The sequence below is a fragment of the Sceloporus occidentalis genome, unplaced genomic scaffold, assembly GCF_023333645.1.
Source record: "Sceloporus occidentalis isolate IW3139 unplaced genomic scaffold, rSceOcc1.0.p SCAF_4, whole genome shotgun sequence".
In the NCBI taxonomy this organism is placed as follows: Eukaryota; Metazoa; Chordata; class Lepidosauria; order Squamata; family Phrynosomatidae; genus Sceloporus; species Sceloporus occidentalis.
The window spans coordinates 68,022,635-68,044,100 of record NW_028316984.1 but is presented as its reverse complement, the minus strand read 5'-3'; the positions used below and the strand labels follow the sequence as shown (position 1 = coordinate 68,044,100).

The 21,466-nt window shown below is 41.2% G+C and overlaps 1 protein-coding gene across 5 annotated transcripts in view; it reads right to left on the bottom strand.

Moving 5' to 3' along the window:
• The window catches only part of MYLK (myosin light chain kinase), a 206,922-nt gene that overhangs the window by 149,234 nt on the left and 36,222 nt on the right, over positions 1-21,466 (bottom strand). For 2 of the 5 annotated variants that reach the window (XM_089520242.1, XM_089520246.1), the window contains exons 2-7: positions 18,622-18,829; positions 15,460-15,508; positions 11,567-11,732; positions 9,922-10,087; positions 1,124-1,160; positions 19-602 (exon numbers count right to left, since the gene is read on the bottom strand). In XM_089520242.1, coding sequence (XP_089376368.1) covers positions 19-602; positions 1,124-1,160; positions 9,922-10,087; positions 11,567-11,732; positions 15,460-15,508; positions 18,622-18,829 — 1,210 coding nt within the window. Of the gene's footprint in view, positions 1-18; positions 603-1,123; positions 1,161-9,921; positions 10,088-11,566; positions 11,733-14,363; positions 14,450-15,459; positions 15,509-18,621; positions 18,830-21,466 lie in introns of those variants that run through there. The other 3 variants (XM_089520243.1, XM_089520244.1, XM_089520245.1) reach the window with 3 other exon arrangements.

Below are 21,466 nucleotides of genomic sequence, written 5' to 3'. Positions count from 1 at the left end.
AGCTAATAATTCATTTACCTTTGCATCTAAATGTAACATCTTCTCCTTCCAGGGCTTCCTGGCTTTGTGGGCGACATTCAAACTGGGGAGGGACCCCTTGTGGCTCCCTCTTTACCTCAGTTACACTTTTTTTAAATCCAACATGCTCTTCCAGTTTCTTAGTCCTCAGACCACCTTGCCTGGCAGAAGGAGCACCCTTCCAATTTGCTGTCAGTGACTGTTTGGGCTTTTTCTCATCATCTTCCTGTCCAGCAGTAGCTGCTTTTAGTTCTGCCTTTGGTCCAGTTTGTACTTTAACAGACTGCAGAGTTATGGTGCTTGATGTTTTTTTTTGGACCCAGTAGCCTTTCCCTTCTTCTTTAGGAGATTCTATATTGGGTTCCTTTACCTTTTCCAATGAACTCAGTTTGGTTTCTTTTAATGAAGCAGGTGGAGTGTCTTGCTTCATGACAGGCCTTTCTTTGGATTCAAGCAAAAGTTCTGTGGATGTGGATTTAAGTTCTTTGGTAATCCCATTACTGGTGGCCTTTCCGAATTCTGATGTGTTAATAGCTTTGGTTGTGATGGCGGGTTGTGTAGAGGCACTGGATTTTGCTGATGTGCTAAAAAGAAACACCTTTCTTAAAATACCAAAACAACAATTTATAACAATTTTTCAGGTTTTAAAAAAATAAATAATAGGAAGTTGTCTGTTTATATTCTGTTGTTATAGTCTGTTGAAAAATGTTCTTTCCCATTAGAAATGTTTAACATTATATATTATGACTGAGAAACATCATCCTGCAGATGCTGTTGGATTATAATTCTCATCAGCTGTCATCATTGTATGTGCTGTCTGGTGCTGATGAGAACTGCAAGCTAACAGCATCTAGAAGCCCACAAATTGCCCAGTCTTGTTTTAGATGATGCCTACCCACACAACCAAGAAATCAGAGAGTCCATCACAGAACACCCATATAAACAGCAAACCCTTTTAGGTGACAAGGACTCAACCATTCAACAGACTTGTGAGCAGGTAGAAGGTGTGTGTAAGTTTCAAAGTTTTATGTATGTATGTAGTATGTATATTTTTGATTCAAAAGAGTGAAAATTACATTGAAGGGAAGTGGGCAGGAAAACTTACCAAAGAGGGTGAGCACACACATCTCTCTTAACCGAACCTGAAAAGGATTTTAAAAAATTAAATGTATTTGGAGTTATCCAAATTTCAAGTACAGCACACAAATGGAGGTTTTATTTGTCTTTAAGACACAGAAACTTCAACTGCTCAGAATTCATGATGGCCCTAAATTATATCCATTTGTTAAAACAATTGAACAATTCAGTTCAAGCCACAAAAGCATTTATCTGCCCATCTTAAATGGTAATATGGCTATGACTAAATTATTTCTGGAATTAGGAGCTTAAAAAGTTTAAAATACCATATTGGAAAATATCCTTTGCCCCATTAATCAGGTTTTTAAAAAAGCTTTGTTATAGTATTTCTCAGAGGAGAGTTGTAGCACTGGAGTGGGGAGGGGGTTATCCCTCCTTTCTCCAAAACTAACCCTCTACCACCTTCAAATGCCACTTGAGATGCAATGAACCTTGAAAAGGCTTCCATTGACACCAGTGCAGGAGGTTTTAAAACTTTGCTGCTTCACAGAGAGTTTCAGAAATCCTTTAGGACAAGAAGGAAATTCTTTAGGACAGAAGGCTGGATGGGAACCCACTATAGGCTGTTATTATTCCTGTCTTGAATAATCTGAGACCTAGGGCCCGTACAGACAAACTAAAACGGCTTTAACACCTCAGAAAGAGAGCCAGCTACACCTCTTTCTCTCCTGTCTCTCCCATTGTCACACCTTCTCCTGTTGATCACTGGGTACTGAATCCCATCCTTCCCATGGCTCCTCACATTTCTCCTAACCTGATCCCCATTCGGCCTCTCCCAGTCTCCCTGCTTCCATTCCTGTTCCCTCTGGAACTGCCGCTCTGCTGCCCCTAAAGCAGCAGCAATTCATGACCTTTTTCTCTCCAAATCCTTTAACCTCCTCGCTCTCACCGAAACCTTGCTCCCAGCCCATGATCCTGCAACCCCCGCTGCCCTTTCTTTTGGTGGTCTCTCCTTCACCCACTCCAGCCGCCCTGAGGGTCGAGGAGGAGGGGTTGGTATCTTGCTATCTAACTCCTGCCAGTTCCAAGTTCTATCTTTTCCCCCCAGCTATCATTTCTCTTCCTTTGAGTTTCATCCTATTAGACTCTTTTCTCCTCTACAGCTCCGGGTTGCAGTTATCTATCGCCCTCCTGGTTCTGCTACCCAGTTCCTCGCAGACTTCAAATCATGGCTGACATTCTTTCTTTCAGATTCAGTCCCCACTTTGATCCTAGGCGACTTTAATATCCACGTTGATGATCCCAATAACCCTACAACGTCTCGCTTCAACTCTTTCCTAGCTTCTTTTGGCCTCCAACCCCATTCCAACTCTTCAACTCATTCTCTTGGTCACTGTCTTGACCTAGTTCTTGCTTCAAACTGCGCCATTTCTGACTACCTGGCACTTGACTTTCCACTATCTGATCATCACTTAATCTCCTTTGCTCTCACTTATACTCCACCTCCTCATCATACTGTTCAACACCATTTTCGTAACCTTCATTCTGTTGACTCTAACCATCTTGGTCAGACCCTGGATTCATCTCTCTCTTCCCTAAATCTCGGGGATTCTGCTGATTCAGCAATGTCTTTATTTAACTCCACTCTTTCCTCGACTCTTGACCATTTTGCCCCTGTCTCTGTACGCACTTCTTCCTCTAAGACTAGGCCTCAGCCCTGGCTTACTCCCATCGTTAGGTTTCTCCGGTCCTGCTCTAGAGCGGCTGAACATCTTTGGAGAAAGTCCAAACAGCAGCCTGATTTTATCCATTTCAAATTTGTTCTTTCTTCCTTCTCACGCGCCCTCTCTATGGCAAAACAGAATTATTACAAATCATTGATCTCTGCCAATGAGAGATGCCCGCAGTGCTTGTTCTCCACCTTCAACTCTTTGCTTAAACCTCCCTCTCCTCCTGTCTCTTCATCATTCCTTCCTAATGACTTTGCTAATTATTTCATCTCTAAGATCACCACTATTCACTCTGAGATAGTCCCTCCCGATTCTTCTTCTGCTCATAATCTTCTATCGCCCTTGCCTAACAAATTTTCTGTGTTTCCTCCTGCTTCTTTGGATGAACTCTCTACACTTCTGAACTCTTGCAAACCTGCAACTTGTTCTCTTGATCCAATTCCTACTCGTCTTCTAATCTCTATAGCTCCTTTTTTTCTGCCCTCGCTTCTCCATATCTTCAATCTCTCTCTCTCTACAGGCTCCTTCCCTTCGGACTTCAAACATGCTCTCATTTCCCCAATTCCGAAAAAACCTTCTCTTGACCCCTCCTCTTTGTCTAGCTATCATCCGATTTCTCTTCTTCCCTTTCTTTCTAAGGTTTTGGAATGGGTTGTTTATTCTCGCTGTCTTGAGTTTCTTGAAGCCAACTCCATTCTCGATCCCTTTCAGTCTGGCTTCCGCCCAAGGCATTCTACAGAGACAGCCCTCACCAAGATCTCAAACAATCTTTTACTGGCCAAGGCAAATGGCCTTTACTCTGTTGTCATCCTTCTTGATCTGTCTGCAGCCTTTGGCACTGTTGATCACTCTCTTCTAGTAAATATACTTTCTGACCTTGGGTTCTCAGACTCTGTTCTCAACTGGTTTCGATCTTATTTGTCTGGCAGATCTTTTGCAGTGGTTGCAGGAAGTCAGACTTCTTCTCCTGTTCCCTTATCTGTTGGAGTTCCCCAGGGCTCTGTTCTGGGTCCCCTTCTGTTTTCTCTCTACACATTGTCCTTAGGTAAACTCATTAGCTCTTTTGGTTTTTCCTACCATCTGTATGCCGATGACACCCAGTTGTATCTTTCCACCCCCGACCTTTCTCCAAGGCTTGAACAGCAAGTTTCATCATGTCTCACAGATGTCTCGCAGTGGATGCGCCATCAGCGTTTGCAGCTCAACATGACCAAGACAGAGCTTCTTGTCTTTCCTCCTAAGCCCACCCTTCAACACTCCTTTTCTGTCTCTGTGGACAACATTTCTATTCAACCAGTCCAGCAAGCCCGCAATCTTGGTTTCATCTTTGACTCTTCTCTGTCGTGTATCCCTCAGATCCAGACCACAGCCAAGGCTTGTCGATTCTTTTTGTACAATATTGCTAAAATCCGACCATATCTCTCCGCCTCTACTGCCAAGATCCTAGTCCATGCCCTAGTGATCTCACGACTTGATTACTGTAATGTCCTCCTGGCTGGGCTTCCTCTTTCTCACCTCCGTCCTTTAATCTCTGTCCAGCATTCAGCTGCACGCATTATCACATCTGCCCACCGCTCTGACCACATCTCTCCTGTGTTGGCATCCCTTCACTGGCTCCCCCTCCCTTTCCGTATTCAGTACAAGCTCCTGCTGTCAACGTTTAAAGCCCTCCATGGGCTGGCCCCTCCTTACTTATCAGACCTTCTTTCTCCTCACCTTCCCACCAGGGCCCTCCGTTCTGGTAGTCAAGGTCTGCTGTCCCAGCCCAGGATTTCCTCTGCCCCATCTCGGATTCGCCCCTTTTCACTTGCTGCCCTTCACTCCTGGAACCTTCTTCCCCCACGAGCAAGGGCCATCACTTCTTTAACCAGCTTCAAAACAGAGTTGAAGACCATCCTGTTCAGAGAAGCGTTCCCAGGCATTGCATAATTGTCGCTTGCTATTTGATGTTCTTTTGGTGCCTGTTTTATCGAACCATTTCCTGTATTGCTATGTACTTTATATGTATTAGCCTACTAGCCCCACCACCTTTCCCTTCTCCTTTTATGTCATGTCTTTTTAGATTGTAAGCCTAAGGGCAGGGAACCGTCTAATTAAAAAGATTGTATGTACAGCGCTGTGTAAATTTATAGCGCTTTATAAATAAAGGTTAATAATAATAATAATAAAATAAAGCTGTTTCTGGTCACTTTGGAGGTATGCTGTTTAAATGACACACACATCTTAAGAGGCCAGAAGCTGCGCCAAAGCTGCGCTCCAGTCCTTAGGACTGGAATGTGACTTTGGTGCGGCTTCCAGCCTCTTAGGACACATGCATCATTTAAACAGCATACCTCCAAAGTGACCCAAAGCAGCTTTATTTTGGCCTGTCTGTATGGGCCCCTAGTTACCCAAAGGACATACCTTTACCCATATACATCCACCAATACATTAAGACCCTGCTCTATGGCTTCTTTTTAAACCTGATCCATTCATTGAATATGGGAGATGGAGCTTTTTTTGTGATGGCCCCAAGACTACAGAGTACCCTCTCCTCTAGGAAAATCTATTGAGTTTCTTTTCATTGTGCTTTTAGGTGCCCTGAAGGGGATGTTTTTTAAAAGAAAAAATCTGGAAGGCTTTTTATTGTTAATTTCTGCATATACTAACTTGGTCCCCTTGTTTTACATTGTGCTGTTTTAATGCTTCAGTTGTATTGCTAAATCTTAATGGATTTTTTTGTTATTATTTGTAAGCTACCTTGTGTGGACTTTTACATTTTTCATTTCTCAAAGGCAGGTACCAAATGGGTAAACAAATAAGCACATTTTAAGAGATTGTTTGTTGGTTGGTTGAGAGAGCCCTTTGTCAAGACCACCAGCAATGGATAATAAACAGTATAGAGAACACAATATATGAGTAAAGTCTAAAGAAGTTGGACACAGTCAGCATGATGACAAGAAAACTTAGAGGTAACATGAATTAACTCTTTAAATATATGAAGGGCTGACACACAGGGGAGGTTGTAGGTTTTTTCTCTGTTATCCCAGAATGTAGGATCGGTTCTCATACCTTTAAGTTAACAGGAGAGTAGATTTCGACTGAACACTAGAAGGAACATCTTGACAGTAAGAGTGGTTTGGCAATGGAATCAATTAACTAAAGAGGTAATGCGGTCTCTTTCTCTGGAAATGTTTAAAAAGAGACTGGACAGCTACCTGCTAGAGATGCTCTAGCTGGAGCTCCTGCACTGTGTAGGTGGCTGGACTCAATGATCAGCAGGGACCTTTTCAACTCTAGTTCAGTGATTCCTCAGGCACTTCCCACTTTGATGTGCTCCTTCTAGTTTTTGTTTCTTTGTTTGTTCAGTTTTACTTTAAAGTAAAAATTTAAATATTTCCAAATACTTAAATGTTTTCATCGCTAGTCGGTAACAGAAGCTGCCTACTGCATCCTCACTGATGCTTCATAAGAAGTATTTTAGCTCACACAGTTGTGGGAGTCAAGGGCAGAGGTGGAGAGGAACATGTACATTCCAAGGAGGATTGTGTTGGAAGTCTGCATTTATTTTTATCCCCCATCACCTGGCCTGTGCACATTCATTCAGAAGTTATGATCGGCAATGGTTTTCCAAGACAGGCAACTTCTCAAACAGAGTTGATCAGTTTTGGTTACACCCTGAAAAGCAATTATTATGAGGAGAAATAACTTCTTAAGTACTTCTTAAGTAGCAAAACCCTAGAACATGTTCAAGAGCCATCAAAGACAGCTGGATATCTTTTGTCAACACACACTCTATTTCCAAGTCAAGTGTTCCCAGGCTTGCCAACACAGCATTGCCCACACATAAAAGGGAAGTAGCACATTAAAATGTGGGGCACTGTGAGGCAATGCTAACCAAAAATGCTTAAGAGAAAAAAAGCACAAATGGAAGCAAGGGACATACCATGAACAATCTCATGTGGAGGTTGTGGCATATAATGCCGATAGAATTAGTATAGGGGTCAGGGAGAGAGAGATACTTGACAACCAAGTGGAAAAGGAAATGGAATAGGATGGTTAGAAAGAGATGAGAGAGGAAGAGACATAGGGAAAAATGTGTAATCTCAGTTCTGTGGACAGATGATTTGCAGGTCCTAAGAAATGTCCTCTGGAATGGAAGTAAGAAACAGCTGAGAAATGTCCTCTGGAAGTAAGAAAGAGCTGCTCGACAAAATCACTGGAGAAAATCAAGATTTAAATGTCACCGGGACAGGGCACAAGTGTTCCAACCCACTTAGCCCCAAATAAACCCAAATGGAGGGGAGGTTATGCCTTTCCCAATGTCTAGCGGTGCTCAAATGATCACAGAATGCTCAATGCATGCTAAGGTGGGGAGAGAAGGAAACATAGCAAGTGATGGTGGAACCCTAGACAGACATACTCCATGATGCAACATTACATTGCAGGACTCCACCTGTCTTACATAATGTTCAAAGAAGAATGTTAAATCTAGACTTGAATGGAACAAGCAGTTCCTCCTTGAGAAAAGTCTTGCTAATACCAGCATTAACTAACTGCAATGCTTTGGAACAGGATGAGGAATCCAGATAACCTATGGTGAAGGCTTCCATATTTTTGTGACAAGACTAGGGCAAGCCAGGAAGCAACTTCAGCTACATCTGCCAACCTGGTCTCTTTCATACTTCACAGGGATTTCACTATACTGCCTTATCTGCTTCCTATGGAATTCTGGGGTTTATAGTTTAGTCAGGGGCACCAGAGGAGCTCCTTGGTTGAGGATTCTATATTCTTCTCCCTAAAGTGGCAATCCTAGGGTTCAAAATTTTATTTACTTAGATTCCACAGGATGGCACCAGGCAGTTAACGTGGAATCAAAGTGCTAAAAGAATTGAGTGTGTCCTGGTCAGGAAAAAAACTCTCCCTTAAACAGAACCTAAGAATTCTATCGGTGGAAATGACATTATTGTTGAATATGTCCTTGTTTTCCTTTCAGTTTTTGAAACACACACACGTATATTTAGGGAAAGATTTCTCTGCATATACAAAGTTAAATTTTGAACAACAGACACATCAAGATTGCATAAAATATCACAGATGGGAAGTGTTCACAAATGGAGATAATGTTCAGCCCAGCAAAAAGTCACCAATTAAGGCTTTGCAAAATTATAGACAGAGAGAGAAAAAAGAAGAGAATGCAATTTTCTGTATTTCTTCTACCAATCACTTTGTACATTTTCACAGCGTAACTAAGTGGGACAGAATTAAATGAGAGGACAATGTTATTTCAAGCAAACTGGTGTAGGTTTAAGTTCAATTCCTGTGCCGTGCCAAGACAGAGAACAGCAATTCACTTGCATGTTGATTTCCATCCTGAAGTTTCATCCCCTGTGGCTATGGATTCTCTTCTTGGTTTGATTCAATTTGAAAAGCACAAAGTCACTCTCTCACACAGGATCATGATTCAAGACCTTTTATGGTCACAATGTTAATATTTTATTTCAAACAGGCTCTAGTCTTTATGTTTGGTACTTGCTTCTTGCTATTGCTCTTTTTGTTGTGGTTAATGAATTGTCACTTTCTATACTGGCTTTAAAAGAAAAGGCATACTGACACTGATCTGTAAAATTAAGGGAATGATTCCTCTCATCTCACTGCTCTCTGCTCAGCAATGGCATCAGCAACTGACAACCTTGAAGAGGAAAACAGGGCCACCTTATTATCTGCTTCCCCTCAGTACCACTCTGAGTAGTTCTATGTGGGCCAATGTAGACACCCTTTTAATTTCCTACTAAGGTAGGAAGTGTCATGTCCTCCTTTGCACCATGTCACCCACTATTGGAACCAAAGATAAACAAAGCATTAAATAAGGGCAGGAAAAGAGCAACTCTTTCAGTTACAGCCTCACAGTGCATCCTAGTTTAGCAGAAACATTTTTGTGTTTGTTTTTTTAAATTCTTGGGGGATGTGTGGGGAAGGGGAGGAGGAGCTGCATCTTAGCTGAAAGATGATCTGACAAGATGAGAAGAAAGCTCTCAAAACACTCAGCTGTCTCTACAGATGAAGCACTATTACATGATCCTATCAGTTTAAGAGGCCATTTGTTCCTCTTCCCAATGGAAAAATAAGCACAGGGAGAAAGACCCAACTTGGAAATAGTTTATCTGTACAAGAAGTCTACATCTTTTTGCTTAAAGTAACAATGATCCTCAATTGTGCAACAGTTTACTTTATTATCTGATTTTGTAGGGTAATGAAAAGAACGACAAATGAAAGCTTGGAGCTGTAAAATGAGTTGATAGACAAATATGCTAAATATATAATGTTCCTTTGCACTCAAAAGCCTTGGGCCTGTAAGACTTAAAGAAGCAACAAGTCCTTAAAAGTAGGAAGCCAACAAATATTTAGAACTAAAAGATAAAAAGATTTCCAAGTTAACTGGACACATAAATACCAGTGCAAGTGTTGTGTTGCAAATAGAGTGCTGGACTTGGATTAGGAGGTACTCAGATCAAGATTTCGAGAATAGCTCAAAAACAAAATTGCAGGCAAAACTGCAGTGTGCAAAAAACTGTTCCCCAACTGTAATTTTTATGAGCTGATATGAAACAAACTAGATTGTGGCAGTGTAATGGTTATTGCTAGATAAGACCTGGCAAATCTAGCTTCAAATCTGTACTTAGTCATAAAACCTACAGGATGGTCTTCAGCTAGCCACTATCTTTCAGCCTAACCTACTTCAATAGGGTTGCTGCGAGGTTAAAAGAGAAGGAAGAATGTAAGCTGCACTGGACTTATAGGACAAAAATGTTATTGGTTTTGCTGTATATGCATAAGTTTCACTCATTAAAATTCACTGTAGCTAGAATTTCCCATGTAATTAAAAAGAAGATGAAAGAGCCTAAATATCCAAGTGACCTCTTTCTATTACTGGAGTAATATTCAAAACTTTCAATAATATTGACTGCTGTATGCGTGGTCCTTCATTTAAATCTCATTCTGGAGAAAGCAAAGGGGAAGAGCTGGGAGGGAAGAAGAAGAGGAATTGGCTCCACTCTTGGAAAACTTTTAGCTGGCATGCTTGCATTCTTTCCCTTTTAGTCTGTTTTAACCATACCTTGAACCGTGAGCTCTGCAGACATAGAAACTTTCCCAGCACTATTCATCACAGTGCAAGTGTAAATTCCAGCATCAGCCAGCTGAGCATTTTGGATCTCCAAAAACTGGATGCCTGCTTTCTCAAACATGTTGAAACGATCATTGTTCTGCACCTGAATTTCACCCTGAACACATTGAGGGATGGGGGAGAAAAGGCAAAGGTTTACAGATGACTTCATCTTGATCAAGGAATCCATCAATTTCTGGCAAATTAACACTTCATTATTTACTTCTTTACCATTTAGCCTAGTGCATTTTCATGATATGTTTATATACTACCAAAAGATCAGACCTTCTGCATTCTAGTATTCAGTATATATCAGGGAGAAAAAGTACTCAGAATGTGAGTGTTTTAAGGCTTACTTGGCTTAATCCTGGAGCCAGAGTGCCTCTGAATTCTGCAGTCAAAAAGCTTTTTTAAAAGCCAGATTTTGGAGTGGTTGTCTCGATTTCCTACACAGTGCTGATAATCACATTTAAGGAGTTACCACCCTGTGAGTATTCTGGCTATCCATGCAACCACAGATGTGAGACTGGTCTCTTGCAAAATGCTAAAGAGATGAGACAATATTTGTGGCTTTTTATCAGCCTTTTGCAAATTGGCACCCTCAAGCTGTGCAGGACTGAAAACTCCACATGGCTTTTGTTGGTTACGGATGATAGGACTTACAGTCCAACACACATCTGGAGAATACTCACCTGAAGAAGGCTGCATTATGAAACCAGAAACTTATTTGGGTCCGACTGAAGCATTTAAGAGAGCTAGCATAGTGGTTTGACTGCTGAATTAGGTCTCTGGGAGACCACAGTCTGAATCCCAGTCTAAAGCAGCCAAGGAAAGACACTAGGTAAATCTGGAAAAGTTACATTCTCTCAGCCTCAAAGGAAGTCAGTGGCAAAGCCCCTCAGAATATATCTTGCCAAGAAAATCCCGTGATAAGCTTTGCTTAGCATTCCACTCTGTATGTAGGCTTGCCAATCCAACTATCAAATCCCCGCCCTTTCTTCTGAGATATTGTACCCTCTCTCTCTCTCTCTCTCTCTCTCTCTCTCTCTCTCTCTCTCTCTCAGACACACACACACACAGATACAACACATTGCATATCAACCTGTATTCTAACCACTTTGTGTACTGCCTATCCATTTTTGCTTTTGTCCTAAACATGCTTCATATTCCTAACTGTGTCTTTGGTAAATAATTTCCAGCCATAGCTAAGCCAATCAGGCTTTAATATACATGTGCATGAGTGCTTGTGTTCATACTTTCAAGTTTGCAGTACGCGAAGGTTTATAAATCTAAAATTAAAATGTTATTGCAATATTTCCTTAGAAGGTTATCTTGTCTTTGTATAAAGTCTTTGATGTCTTTTGATGAGCTCACTTGGATAATCTTTCATGGGATAAGCTCCATCATGTCTTACTTTAGTGAATATTAGCGATTCTAACATGGAAATAAAAATGGAGGAATCTGTTTTCCCCCCCCTGGTTACTCTGAAAGTCTAAAAATGTCTAAAACAACAAAAGGGTGAAATGAGCAATGATACAGCTACTAGTAAGTACAGAGATTTTTTTTTATGGACAACCAAATTAAATGAGAACCATACCTTGAACCAACTGACTTGAGGTTGAGGTCGCCCTGTTATCTTGCAGGAGAATTTACCAGTCTGACCCTCTCGCACAATGACTCGATTGGGTTTTGTAGCAAACTTTGGTGGACATTCACCCCAGATGCTTGGCCGTTGTTCTACAGGTGGAACAGTAAGTCTGCTACTGGAAAGAAAATAGTATTACTTTAACCTATCAATATTTAAATAAACAAAATATTAGTTCTGGAACTGTCCCTCTTAACAGTGTTCAGTTAACTAAAGAAGGCAGAAAACAATATTGTGCCCCCTTCTGAATTGATATCAAATATTATCTGGGGGCACATTCCTGTCATTCAGTCCAAAAGGCACAGTTGTCCTTTGAAAACAGTGAGCACCAATTGCCTGATTTTCTCTCAGCCATCCCCTCTGAACTGCTTGAAAGGTGCATGTGCTCAAATTTTGCACACCTGGAAAACTTTAGATCTGGCACAAATAAATATATTTTGACCCCTGTTATATATATAGCCACATGCAAAGAGTGACACTTAGTTCTAGGTAACAATATGAAATAACACTTGTAGGCAGTGCATGTGAATACAGAGCTGGCATAGACCCCATGACAGGGTTGCCTTAGGGTTGCCATCAATCAGAAATTGAAGGACTTGAAAGCACACAACAACAAAAAAAATATACACAGTAATATACTCGTTATTGATCTCTTTTAAAGACAAACACCATTTTGCTACATGCCATCATCCAATATAAGTTGAATTAAAAAAAACATGTTCATTGTTAGCTCTGATGCTTCGTAAGTAACAATAGACAGGAGAAACCCTAATTATAATGAACAATCTAATCTCCCTTCTTGGCCAGATTTTCCTGAATTTATTTCACAAGTGCAGAAGAATTTCCATCACCCAAAAGTTGATTAAACCACCTTATTTTTATTCTGTAACTTCCAAGTAGCACTCTGTAACTTTGGCTGTGCAATAGATGTGGACAACTTAGGGCCCATACAGACAGGCCAAAATAAAGCTGCTTCGGGTCACTTTAGAGGTATGCTGTTTAAATTATGCATGAGTCCTAAGAGTCCGGTTGCTGCGCCAAAGCCATGGTCCAGTCTTTAGGCATGGATTCCAGACTCTTAGGATGCGTGCATCATTTAAACAGCATACTTCCAAAGTGACCCAAAGCAGCTTTATTTTGGCCTGTCTGTATGGGGCCTTACTCAAGGCTTCCCTTGGATTGATCCAGAATTTACCTGACTCCTTATCTCTTTCCTCAAAAAAAGTCAAGAAAAAAGTTGAGGAAGTTTTCAGAATACAAGGGTTTAGTAAAATTACCCCTACCTCATGAGCATTTATTGTTCCATGCCCTCAATGTCATATAATGTAGGTAAAAGAACTAATTGGAGAAGGGGATACTATAAGGCAGGGGTGAGCAATTTCTGAGCATTTGGGTGCTATTTTCACTTTTTTCTAGACCTTAGTCCTGTGGCCTAAAATGTTCTGGTTATGTCCAGTTGCTTTTAAAAAGGATTATTTTGTGCCTGAAACCAGGAGGGGGTGGGGAGTCAGAAGGTCCTAGGGGCACACTGGCAGCCCTGATAGGTTGTGAGCCCTCCACTACTGTAGGGGGACAAACTGGAAGGGAGGGAGGCAAGCCTCCCATGAAGGACCCCACTTACCTTCACCAAGAACTTTCCCCCACTCATATTGAAATTAAAACTCTTTGCAAAAATATCCATTAACTTATTCTGAAAATTTCTGCTAAACCTATAATGATTTTTGGTATTCAGATTCTACACTTCTGTCTCAATCACCTAATAACAAGGGGATAAGTAGAGGTGCTTCAGGTTTTTATTCTGAGTGGCTGGCTTGTAATGAAGGAAGGAATCTTACAATTCTTCTTTTGATTATCATTCTTAATGGTAAACTAGCAAACATTCATGTAAAGCAAAACTGGCATACATGATATAAACAAATGGGCAGAGAAGAGATGGGTCAGTCCTTCAGCACCAAGAAGCAATCTGGAAATATTCTATAGCTGCACAGTTAATATGCAGACTTTCTGTAAAAAAAATAGGAATTAGAAGGTAATGAAGGGATATACAGAATCTATTTTGTAACAATGGCACAGAACATGAATCTTATCATACATCAATTTGACTGGCTTCTGAAATCAACTCCTGCAACAATAGGAAATGCCTCTACTTGCCAGCAAAAGGGTCTAGTCAATTGGCATAGCCTACAGACCTATTAGTCTGCTCATTGGGCAAGTGATCTCTCTTTCAAAAATAACCAAAAGATGAGTGTAAGCATCATGTGATCTTAGAAAATATTGGTGGTGATCAAGGTTTGTTTCATACCAACATGGTTTAAACTTTACTCTCAGATTTAAGAATGACATCCATATCATTGCAATTCTGAGAATTCCACCATCCTAAAACATCAGTCAAAGACAAAAACTGGAAGTGGTTTTCCTGTTAACCTGTGTCTTTATATATTAAAATATTTCACTTTTTTCTTGGGAGCAGTGTTGACCCACCTCTGCTCACAACTGAGTCACAGAAAAAAGTTATTTTAGTGGTAGATCACAAATGACGATCACTTTCCGCTCTAAATAGCATTGAGATATGAGCTCACAGTGTGAAATGGCCCCCAAACTCATGCAGGCACCCAAATTTATGTTTGTCAATGATCATCCAGTGGCAAACATCATAGTCATACATTGGCAGAAGATGGTCAATGGTGATAAAAGTGAAGTCATGAGTTTCAGGCAACCAAAAACTTTACTGGACCACACAACAGCTTACCCATAAGCGATCAAGTTGTGCCCATCTCTTTCTGTTTCTACAAGATATTGGAACACTGTGAGAAACCACATATGGCCTTAGCCCAAGGAAGTTACTGTGATATGAAAATTATAACATGAGTGGAAAAGGGACAGCCTTCTAATTCTTAATTAAACAAGGTCCTTGTGAAGTTTCCAATAGGCAGTAGAGTTTGGAAATGCTCTCTTTTAGTATCACAACTCCCATGCCAACTGGAAGATTCTGTGAGCTGCATTCCAAAAACCCTTCCCTGCCCCCAGAAAAAACACCAGAGACCTAAAAAACAAAACAAAACAAAACAAAACCACAAGAACTGGAAAATAATTTATTTGGGTCTCGCTTGTTAAGCCTTCATTTTCAATTTAAAAATAGAATAGCTGCTTGTCTTTATATCTTCATAGTAAAACAGAGAAGGCTTTAAGGCCAAAGCTACACAGTATATAAAATAAATTTAATATATTTATCAGTTTTTCTTAAATTAAGTACCACTGGGATATTCTATTGTTATGAGTCTCCCAGGACCCAAATCAAGTGTTTTTTCTTTAAAAAAAAAAGAAGGGAAAAACAGATGTGTATAATGCAATCACACATTTCGTGCATTATGTACTAAACGACATCGGGGAATCCTAAGAGATTAAAACATGTTACCAACATTTTCCATAATTTCTTGCTGACAGGAGATGCTTTTGAATAGAGCAGAATATTTATAATGCTAATAGCAAGGGAGAAAATTTGCCCTTAAAAATAAAAGACAAAACTCTTTCAATGCCAGGCTTGTTGCAAAAACTAGCAACAGATTTCTGCTCTAGGGCTGTATCCACAATGCAGAAATAATCCAGTTTGACACCACTTTAACTGTCATGGCTTCATGCCATGGAATATAATTCTATGACTATATGATTCTATGAATTCTAAGATTTATAGTTTGTTGGAGCACCAGAGAAGACTAAATATCTCACAAAATTACAGTTCCCAGAATTCCATAGCATTGAGCCATGGCAGTTAAAATGATATCAAACTGGATTATTTCTCCAGTGTGGATGCATCCTGGGAACATGAACACCACTAGACTTCTTACCCAGAACCTTTAGTACTGGAAGGCAGGCTGTACTTCTTCAAAACAATTCCTATAAGAAGAAAATATAAAGACAATAAGTTACAAAAATGTTTATGAGAACTGCATTTTACTGCAGCTTCTTTTGGATTTACAGTAGCTGTGGATTTACAAATTATGGGTTCTTTGTGTTTTTTAAAATCCTCCCACCCATCACTTCCCCATTGGTCCACTATCTTCTACAGAAAAGGCACATGTCCCATGCTACCCGCTTTTTATGCTGCTCATGTGCCACTTTGTTGCTGTATGTCTTCAAGTCACTTCTGACTTATAGTGACCCTAAGGCAAGCCTATCACAAGGTTTTCTTGGCAAGATCTCTTCAAAGGGATTTTTGCTAGTGCTTCACTGTGAGGCTGAGAAACTGACTCACCCTATGATCAACCAGCAGATTTCCATGGCCAAGCAGGAAGCTGAACTCTGATCTCCAGAGTCATAGTCCAGTGCTCAGACCATTACAACACACCGGTTATGTGCTCTACTACTGGAGATGGAAAAAAATGTTCCTTTCTAAAACAGGTGAGCCTTTCAGCATAGTGTGTTACTCAGCCATATTAAGCAAAAAGACTAAAAATCGAAATCATATACACTATCAGAAACTCTCATTGAAAGTTTATGACTTTATGATTTATGACTTCACTAAGATTTCTACATACTCTCAAACAGGTCTGATTCTTTGCCATGTCCCTTCGTATTTCTAAAGATTGCTTATTCATTTTTCAGGGGAACATTTACATTTTCTCACAAGAGAAAAACAAGTAGCGTCATTTGAATTCAGATTCTCCAGCTGCCAACCTTTTGGCAATGCCCTTTTATGAAGCCAAGACAGAACCCCTGCTTTATATGATCCACTGAAATCCTCAAGTTGGCAACAGCATATTATCACTGGAGGTTTAGCACCATCTACTGGGTATGGGCAGCGTTACTTACAAATAACCACAGCTAGATAATATTAAATAAATCCTTTGCAGAACAGAGATCATGAAATGATCAATAAATCTTGAAAAAAATTAAATGTATGTTTCTGGAAATAATGATAACCTCAGATGCAAACACAGAAACAAAAAGTGTAGTGACCAAGACTTACCTGTAAACCAGAATATCCCATTTCCATGATGAGCTTTAGACAAGCTGTTCTCTCTTAAATTCAGTTGCCCTAGGATGCTGCTACAGGTATGCTGGCTTTTTAAAACATGTAATAAGAGCTTTAAACATTTTAATTGTTTTAGATTAATGTCTTCAGGTAGTGTTTTAAACTAGATTGATCATTTAATGCCTTTTAAACTATATGAAATGTTGTTTTGGTTATTTAGTTTTAAACTTGCATTGCAAGCCACTTTGAGTATCATTTTGGGAGAAAAGTGGCCTATGAAGCAAATGAATTATGACATCTGCAACGAGGATAACAACCGTGATGTATGCTGAGGGATCTGTTTTAGGAATGACTCAAATAATGACCACAAACTCCTTTGAACTGTCTAAGATATGTGAAGATAATATTGAGGAGGGAACAAGCTTGTTTTCTGCTGCTCCGAGAACAGGACCTGGAACAATGGATGCAAGCTCCAGGAAAAGAGATTCCAGCTTAACATTAGGAAGAACTTCCTGACAGTAAGGGTTGTTCAACACTGGAACACACTCCCTTGGAGTGTAGTGGAGTCTCCTTCCTTGGAGGTCTTTAAGCAGAGGCTAGATGGCCATCTGTCAGGGATGCTTTGATTTGGATTTCCTGCATGGCAGGGGGTTGGACTGGTTGGCCCATGCGGTCTCTTCCAACTCTATGATTCTATGATTCTATCAGAAAGAACACACTACACAGGCAAAGAGATTTCAGTGTCAGTATAAAACATTTCCAGAGAAAATCAAAATGGACACTGTCAGAGTTTGATTCCATGTCTGGCCATAAAACTCATTGGGTGACCTTGGACAAGTCACAGTCTCTCAGCCTCAGGAGACAGCAATGGCAAACCTCCTCTGAAAGAAACTTGCAAAGAAAATCCCATGATAGGTTAGCCTTAGAGTCACCATAAATCAGAAATGACTTGAAGGCACACACCACACACATGCATACAAGAACCTAGGAAAAGTAATGTTGGATCAGACCAATGACCAACTTAGTTCAGCATTCTAGTCACACAGTGACCAAAGGCCAAGCAAACACTTGTAAAAAGTCCCACAAGTGGGATATGAGGGCAACAGCACTCTTTCACTAATATTACCAAGCAACTGGTATTAAAAGGCATGCAAGAAGCCATATATAATGTTCATGACTAGTAACCACTGGCAGACCTATGTGCCATAAATTTTAGTACCCCATTAAGACTATCAAAGGCGGTAGCCATTACTATACCATAGCGTTCCACAAGGCAACTATGTCTTGTATAAAGCAGTATGCTTCCTTTCAGCTCCCAGTATTCAGATTTAGGGGTTTACCTGGGGTCCTAGTACTATAAGAGAGCGGGACAGGGAAACTGTTCCCCTTTTACTTTCTCCAGACTGGAGGATAAGTTGGGGGGGGGGGCAATCATATAATTATGTTGTATGCAGTCCATCACCTAATTCCTCCTATTCAAATGAAAGCCCCATGATCAGTTTGGGAGCTGGATTCAGCAGCAGATTGCCTTCAAGTGGATCATGAGCATTTCATAAATGCTTCCCCAAGGCTTCACTTGCAGACAACTGAAACTACTGATGTGGGAGTGACTTTAGCCCAGTAGTTGTGCTCCTTCCATCTAGGAATAACCATTGTTTATTTTCACAGCTATAAAATTCTTCTCTTCAAGCAGATTTTAAATTTGTTTTACTCCAATCTAGTTCTCTGAAAACCAGTGGGGTATAGTGGTTTGAGTATGGGACTCCAACTCTGGAGACCAAGGTTTGAATCCCCACTCAGCTGTGGAAACCCACTGGGTGGTCTAAGGCAAGTCATATGTTCTGAGCCTTAAGGGGAGGCAAAGGCTACGTGGCTCTGAACAAATCATGCCAATAAAAACCCATGATAGGTTCACCTTAGGGTCGCCCTAGGTCAGAAATTACTTGAAGGCACACAATAACAACTTCTTTTTTGTTTTGCCTCAAAGCACCAAGCACACTGTATGTGATAAGCATCAGACTGACAATCCTCTCACCTTCCACTGTTAATTCCACTGTCACCTGGCGAAGACCACCCGCATTTCTGGCCTCACATGTGTATGGGCCACCATCTTCCTCCTGCACTCCTTTGATTGTCAAAGTGAAAAGCCCTCGAATGCTGCAGTCTACCACACAACGTTCTCCCTGTGTCAAGAGATGCCCATTTCTGTACCATGTGACTTGAGGTTCGGGGTTGCCTCTGACCTAGAAAGAATGGCCAGGGGGTGGGGAGGTGGATAGAAAGAAACATAGAGAGTGATTTTATCTGGAAGAAATGCAACACACTTTGCAAGCCAGTGGAAAGTATTTTTTGAGGCAGTATCTGTTAAAGACATACAAATTATTGGGAGCCAAATGGCAAAAATCTGAACAAAAGAACAGTAACTATTGAGTGCATCATGCTATTTAACTAGCAATGTTTTTTCCAACAGGCACCCACCCAAGCAAAGTCTTTTTTCCCAATGAGGTTTTAAAACCTAAAAATGTGAAATTCTGAATAACAGGCTCACAAGGCAAATCTATTAGAGCACATTCCAATGTAGAATGCCAGTCCTGTAGCCGTTTAATCTAAGCTCAGAAGTTTATTATTCACTTTATCATATGCTTGCACTATGAAAGGTGTTTACAAAAAGCACTGCTAACAAACAACTTTACATCAATACCATTGGTACTAAAACAGAATCAATGGTATTTATTATTATTATTTTTGCATATTGATCCACACATGAACACGAATATTGTCATGCACATTTGAAAGCTGACAATGCCAGATGACTTTCATGATTATTTAAAAACAGCCATTCTTCCATCTGCTGCCTTTTTTGACAGACAACCATGAATTCTGGAGTTCTCAAGATGTGGTTCCCAGGACTGTATATCTCAGCTATCCACGGAGTCCTACTCTGCCACCTCATTGCAGTCTGGTGGTAACCCTGGGCTTTTGAGGCCTATGTCTGCACAGCTCAAGCTAGTATAGTTTTCAGAATAGCCTCAGTAGTGGACCACATGTCTTCTGTCCAAAGACTAATCGAGATAAGGAGAAGCCTGTCACCAGAAGATTAGTCACCATCTGATAATTTGGGCATAGGAATTATGAACATGACAATGGTGACAGAAAGCTGTCACTTGCATTGGTGGAGTAACTACCCTCAATGATGAAGTCATGGGTCTTCAATGTATTCAAAGTATATACAGCTTGAACACATTAAACTAGAGGAAATCATGCCTCTAAATGATGCATTCTGTAAAGCTGCCACAGATTTTGGTATTCACAAGGAGTTCTAGAACCAATCCATAGCTTATACCATGGGCCAACTGTAATTTTGGACAACGTGCAACAGTTGTATCCTGCTGATGGAAGTGTAAGTGGATGTATGCATGCAGGGCTGTTGTGCATTTAAGCATGCAGAATAGTATGTGAATACTCATTGTCTTTAAGTGTGTATTGCCTTTGTACATTGTGCCAATCATGTACATTGATCACTGATCCACATAACTTGCATGATGCTGGTATTCAGTAGAGGGGCTTTGTAGCATAACTCTGCCAGCAGATATTTATGCTATGCTGGTTCAAGGTAGGATCTCAACCACTATCTCTTAATACAGATATACTCAACTGTGCCTAGAAAATCAGAAACATATAACATATGTAATCTAAAAGTAGTCTGTGAAGTTCACACTCCCACAGAGCGAAAGAGCTACATAAACTAATTCTCCACTTACAGATCTGAGTGAATTAATATATGTAACTGTGTGAGTGTGCACTTTGCAGACTGGTTTTAATTTTATTTTCTGATGGGATGTAGTTAGAGCAATATCAAAGGCCACTTGAGTGATGAAGAGCAAATCATGATATGGGTCTCTCACACAATGCTTACAAGGCCCAAGGCTTCCCCAAACTAGTGCCTTCAAGTTATGAAGAACTGAACCTACCATCACTCCACCTGTAAGAGAACAGCTGTAGTCCAACAGACATTTGGAGAGTACTTAGAGAAGGCTGCCTTAAGAAACTAGAAACTTACTTGGGTCCTACTCAAAGCATTCCACTCTGTACATAGGTTTGCCAATTCAACAATGGCTTGGGCCCAGGGTACTTGGAGGACCGCCTCTCCCCATATAATCCGCCCTGCACTCTCAGGTCAGCTGGGAAGCAATTGCTGAGAGTTCCAGCTACGAAATACTCTGTGACTGCACAAAGGGCATTTTCCAGCTCGTCCCCACAGCTCTGGAACTCCCTTCCTGGTGAGCTCCGCTCGGTCACCTCCCTTGACTCATTCAGGAACCTTCCTCTTCCAACAGGCTTTCCCCCAGACAATGGCGGGTTATAGACCGCCCATTTGGGGCCGGCTGCACCCGCCCCTTTCCCTGGTGTATCGGGGCCTCAGCGTGCAGAGTGGCAGCCGCTGAGGCCCCAATCCGCCGCTTTTCAGGCTGCGGGGAAGCAGCAAAACGCCGCTTCCCCGCAGCCTGAAAAGGGGTGTCCCTAAGGCTTCAAGCCCCAAAGACACCCCGCGGCGGCGGGGAGAAGGAGAAAGGGGCCGCTTGGCCCCTTTCTCTTTTAGTCCACTGGGTGCAGCCGTCTGAAGGCTGTGCCCAGCGGACTAAACCAGGAAGGAGCTCCGAAATGGAGCTCCTTCCTGCTCCGTATTCAGGGAGCACTAAGTGCCCTGGCGCGGAGCAAGGACGTCACGTCCGTGCCGCCCCGTGTAGAGGCGGCGCGGCCGTGACGTCCTCGCGGCGGCGGCCGTATGGAAGGGCCGCCGCCGTTTAGTGCGTGATGAGCACGCACTAGGGTTAGGGCGGTGCGGAAGCACCGCCCTTTTGTAACCCTAGTGCGTGCTC